At 37.4% G+C, this 6,000-nt stretch overlaps 1 protein-coding gene across 1 annotated transcript in view; it reads right to left on the bottom strand.

Moving 5' to 3' along the window:
• Nucleotides 1-352: 352 nt before the first annotated feature.
• LOC124406553 (neuropeptides capa receptor-like) overlaps nt 353-6,000 on the bottom strand; it is a 37,760-nt gene continuing 32,112 nt past the window's right edge. The window contains exons 5-6 of the mRNA XM_046882024.1: nt 4,127-4,475; nt 353-605 (exon numbers count right to left, since the gene is read on the bottom strand). Of these exons, the coding sequence (XP_046737980.1) occupies nt 365-605; nt 4,127-4,475 (590 nt within the window). The 3' untranslated portion in view covers nt 353-364. The remainder of the gene's footprint in view (nt 606-4,126; nt 4,476-6,000) is intronic.

Here is a 6,000-nt window from a genome sequence, read left to right as displayed (position 1 = left end):
ACACACGTGTTCAGAACACTGACGAAGATCCCAGATTGGAATTACAACAATTGTATTACCGCGATGGATTTTTTGTGACTGAAAAAAAGTACGTAAGAAATCGATAGACCTGTTCCTCCCCTATGTTAAGCTCCATAAGAATGTCAAACCCGGCCGCGATTAAAACCATACGTGATTTACAGAAACATACTTCAACCCACAGCAATCCCTTTGCTCAACTAGGGGTTGAAATAACGCGGGTAGAAAACGTGCTGTCCCTAAAATCACAGTTTGCAGGCCTCTTCAATGTATTGCTGATAGGAGCAAGATGTAACTTACAATAATTTATCAGGTCTCAAACAGTGAAGGTCTCCTGGAAATGGGATCAGATGCAAGTTTCATCCGGTGGTACGTAGACCTCGGTAGTGTGACACTTTGGTTTTCCATTGCTGGCCTGGCTGATGATTGATGTCTTCTTGGAATCAAGTAATGGGTCAGTGTTTGAGTTTTGCATATGGTCCTGATCCTGAGAAGCACTCAAATGCACACCGTTGCCATTATCGGCTTTATTGCACCTCGTTCTACTCGGAGAACGTAAAATATCTTTTGCATGGTCCAGGGTACACCTGCAACAATTATTCACAAAAATAAAATTGTGTGGATCAATCGTCGTTTTTGATGAGAATCGATCTTTGTTGGTTATTTCATTGATATAATGATGAGTCTCAGAACACTCATACACACATATAATAAATAAGATTTTGTTTTCTCCTCTCCTCTTCTTAGTCTGGTAACTTGGGTTGGAAAAATCGATTTTTATTCTCACCTATTTCGAAAATAAAATACATCAAGAGTAAATTGTAAAATTGAGATATAAATGAAGTTATAACGAATATTTGAGAGCGTCTCGCAGTTGTACAACTCCCGGATCTCAAGGCAAAAAATGACACGACAAGGGCTTCTAAAGTAGCCAGAATGAGCTGTAAGGTGGAAAAAATTGCTGAAAATGATGCCTACGAAAAAATTAAAGACATGTTATGCGCCCCAAGCATAGACGATTAAAATGTATCAGTTTTAAAAGAAAAAATCTGTTTTTGAAACTTTAAACACGTTTTTCTCGAAATAACGTTTTTACGGTCAGTCCGGGTAATAAAACCGATTGGGCTGGAATTCGGATATGACTACTAATCAATAGCTCTCGCAGGAACTATGGTGTTTTGTTTTTGTCCCTAAATTTCTATTTTACACTTCACATATACGTCACTTTTTTTTTTGAAGTCCATTACCATGTATCATTTTGTTATTTTTTAACAAAATTCTTTAATGCTAGTTCCAACCAGAATGACAAGCTTACAGAACAATAATATTATTGATTTTTTTGTTTCACATGTCCTCAAGCGGCCAAAATCACCGGAGCCAGCCACCTATCTTTATTTTGAGACGCTCCCTTCAGTGCTACAAAACTGTAAAAAATAATTTCAGAAAAAATATAAATTTCCTTTGTACACTCTCAGATACCATTAATAATATATCAAAAAATCTAACTGATTTAATTTTATTTTACCCTGAAAAAAAATTCCCGAAAAAGCATTTGTTTGGTTATTTGTCTAGAGTTCGATTCCAAAGCTAATCGGGATGGGATAAGTGAGTGAGAGAGTGAATAAATAAAGTTCACAATTTCGCGGGAGATAAGAGAGCGCTTGCTTCGGCACAAAAACCCTCACAGTTTACAGGGAAAAGCCGAAGCAAATCCTGTATTTATTCAACAAAAATCAGTTCGGCAGGCTACGAAGTAATAAATTGGCTTGCCCGTTCCTTATCAAACAAAGTAATCTAAATTGAATGATCATTCAACAATCTTAATCTACCTGCCGAATATGTACAACTCATTAACACGCCGCACTTCCGACTGTTACGTGGAAGTGGGGTAACGGGGAGCGTTCAAAATGGCTCAGGGCCGTGCAAATAGCGGTCCCGACGTCTCGGGGATCCAACGCTGTTGTGCACGGGCGACAAGTGTGTCGCCGCGTCGACGCTCCCCCTAGGAACGGGCACCTCAGGTCACCAAAAGGTGGACCCGGTCCCCATAACTAACCCTAAAAACGCGACCCTTAAAACTACGTGAGATGGAAAGAACTCGACACCCGACCGAGCGCGGAAAGAACGCGGTAATCGCACGCGCGGGCAGAATAGGGAGATTTAGCAGGACGTCCTACCTACTCGAGCGCTCGATTCTAAGTGGATCGCGCGCGTGCGTGAAGCCGGGAGCTGCGCGCGCGCCCTCTAGAGCCCGTTTTCGCACAGCGCGCCACCATGCGACCGGGTACCCTCAACGTCGCGAGGTACCAACGGGTCCGCGAGGTTCGAGCGCGAACAGCATTAAAAATCGTGCAATTTTGGAAATTTTTGATAGTAAAAACGTTTTTTCTTTTTTTTTTTTTTTGTCATACTTTAAAAAATGCCTCAAATTTAAGCCTCTAGACCAGAATACCTTCTTAAGGGGTTATACACAGTTAGGAATTTTCGAAAATTCTTGGAGAATATCGAAATTTTTTTTTAAGAAGCCGCAGTTTTGTTAGAAATTAATATTTTGCTTATTACTTCGACTAAAGACCAGATAATATCTTATACTGACTAAACTATTTTTATTATTTTTTCATTTCCGATTATCCAGTTCAGAGATTTTTTGCTCACCGCGAGAAGATTTTTTTACATGTGCTCCGGAAGATCGGCTATAGCAGCTTTAAGAATCATTATTTTTACAAATAAAAAACATTAGAATGAAGTTCAACGTTACTCTAATATGCATATAAATTTTTGTATTGACAAATTGAAATATCTCTCCCTGAAAAATCCTTGAAAAATATCTTTTTTCGGTTTCTTAACTGCGTATAATCCCTTAACGCTGAAACTCCAGGAAAGAACGGAAATCGAGAAAACCGATGTGCACATATGCAGTTGGAAGTTTGGAATGGGAAAGACAGTTGCATTTTTCCAAGGAAGGAAAAAGAAGTTGGAAAATCTTCTTAAATTCACAAAAAATCTAGGACTACTTCCAGTCACAAGCAAAATGTCGTACAATTTTTTTGACAAACGACTCACGGAACGGCGTGTAAAATAACGTGTTGCATTTTAACGATAGATTCCTTCAATCGAATACGTAAAAGTATTTAATCCTTCCAATATATTGGAGCTGATCTCGGATAGGTACGCCCCAAATCAATAATAGGGTGTAATGAGAAAATCAGACGAAGTGAAAAAACAAAATGTCGGAAACATCATCAGACATGCTTCTTTTAAATCCTCCCCAACCAAGACACTTGGGCTTAAAAAAAGTCAAGATGAATCCGAGTCCTGTCGTAACCATGCGAAGCACGACAGCGTATCAGGAAGAAACTGTAAATGCCTCAGCAGCTTTGCATTGACAAGCAATCAAGATTTTCTGAAGACTCAAGTAGGTAGAAAAAGATCACGTACAGCTTTGACAGCATATCGCAGGATGATCCTTTACGGAAAGTTTAAATGTTTACGAAGGTCCTTTCCACGAGGAAGAAAACTAAACGGTAGCATGTAGGTTTAACTTTAAAAAAAATTCTTGTAAGGATGGAAAAAGAAATATTTGACAGACATTTTAGAAACTTGTTTTTGTGCAATTGTGCAAAACGGACGGGGTAGTCTGTTTGCTGCCTTTTTATCCTTGGAGTAGTCAAAGCGAGGTGAGAAAAAAGTTGAAAATCAGCAGATAACAGAGTCTAAGATACCTACATACCAGGGAATGAAGTTATTCATATTCCTCGATTAAATTGAAGTTATACACCCGCGATTGAAATTTTCCTGTTTTTCAATGTTATTGAAGTGAGAAGTAAAATGTTTCGTGATTATAAGAAATATTTTATTTAGAGCTCATCTGGTGGACGACAAATTGAATTTATTTCTACACCTATTAGGAGCTATTTTACAGTTATTATTCAATGTCGGAATCGGTTAAAATTATGATACGACGAAAATTTCACTTTCACTTTTGAGACTTACACAAAGTACGCTAGTAAAGAAAATAATTCGACTCAATAATCTATCAGTCAGAAAAATTTCTAGAAATAAAAAATAGTGATGAGATTTGAATTATACATATTAAAAAACACATTACCTTACAGTCCGAGTGTAACGTAGACTGCGAATTCTGACAAGTTGCATCCCAGTAGCACTGTCGCATCCGCAGATTGTGGTGTCCCTCATACTGCTAAGTTCGTCCCTCATGAAGGTGGGACTCCCTGTCAAACAGCAAAGCGTCTCTTTGAAAGCACCTCGGTATTTGGCACTCATCAGGTTGTAAAGAATTGGATTCACCGTCGTGCTGAAGTAATAAAGACAGCCTCCCAGCGCGTAGAGCCATTCGTTTATTTCTGCGTAGTAAGCGGAATTCCTGGCATACACGTAGAGCAGACGTTGCGCGTGAAAAGGGACCCAACAGATGAAGAACATCACGACGACAGCACCTTTTGAACAGAAAGTTATTCTATATAAAGCGAGCATGTTTAACGGGCTTCTTCATGTGTGTTTTCCGTACACAAAGTATCCGTTTCTATGACGGTAGAGTGCATCCGCGAATGCGCATGCGCGGAGTACAGAAAAGACCACTTTAAGCTCCTAGGAGTTACAATCTTTTTTTTTCGAATCAGTATTTTCAGTGACAGCAAAAAAGTTTAAGGAGTTGAAAACAAAAAAACAAATCGCAGAGAACTAGGCGATGTAACAAGTGTGTAGATATATATATATGCAGGTTGATAAAATTTGGCTGATAGCCTCGCAGAGAATTCCGTTAAAATTGATTTTATGAATGTTCTAATCCACGCAAAACAACGTTTTCATTATATCGTAGCGATTAATTGGTTCGCCGACTCAACTTCAAGCCAAGTTCGATAATGAAGTTCGCAACGTGACATTTCATACAAATGTAAGAAATAAATCAGTAAACATCATTTACATCGATGTTTTTTTCTTTTTTTATCTATAACGATGTTGCGGCGTGAAAATTGGACCGAATATGGCTCCGCTTTCTATAACGATGATAACTTTTAAGGTTATGAGAGCATAGTTGTGGAAATAGCCGGGATAATGGATAAGGAAGCATTTGAAAATGCTCTGAAACGAACGTGTGCAAATGTATAAACTAAATTTTACAAACAGTCGAGTTTTCTGTCAAATATTCATCAAAAAATTATTCTAATCGCATGGAGATTATTCAGAGCGTGATGTAAGAAAATTTTTATGGCGTAGAATGCCAGCATGTTTCGTAAGATACATTTTCGTGCAATACGTCGACGATAAGAGGTGTGAATAGAGAGCACCAAAATACTAATTATTATCAGTTCTAACATGAACAACTTGAACGAAGACTATGCTGATACATGTAATATTTTCATTACATTTTGTATTTCAGTACATTTTCCATGCAATTCAAAGAGTCGTTTTATCACATCAACCTAACCTCGATGCCTAATTGTGAATATATTCGGACAGCGGTGATAAAATTAAAAAAAATTAATTAAGTAAGTGGTACTTGGTGTTCATTATCGTTTCATGTATGCATGATGCCTTGAAAGAGACCCGCAGAGTAACACTTACTGATTTAAATTGTTTTCCTAAATTTTTATTAATCATCATTAATTATAATTATTACATAATTATAATCTATTTAATTTGAGATTATATAATTGTAATCTATTTAATTATCATTTGTAGTTGGATAAGTTTATTAGTGTCAGTCTCTAGATGTCTCAGTATGGCAGCAGTGTGATTCCAGAGCAATGTGAAAGCTAAGGGTTAAGTTTCAGTCATGCTTTTATTGTGAATTAACAGACATGTACTTGTCTTTAGTATGTGATTTCAATCTTTTTTCATAAAGGATGAGAACACATTTTTAATCTATTTGGAAAAAGTTTTTTTTGCACAAGAGATCCCTTTTAAGGGGATTAAATATGCAATATTGTACGATAATATTGTTAAAAGAGGCGGTTTACG

The sequence above is a fragment of the Diprion similis genome, chromosome 1, assembly GCF_021155765.1.
Source record: "Diprion similis isolate iyDipSimi1 chromosome 1, iyDipSimi1.1, whole genome shotgun sequence".
Lineage (NCBI taxonomy): Eukaryota > Metazoa > Arthropoda > Insecta > Hymenoptera > Diprionidae > Diprion > Diprion similis.
The sequence above is the reverse complement of the archived record's forward strand: the minus strand, read 5'-3'. Positions and strand labels throughout refer to the sequence as shown.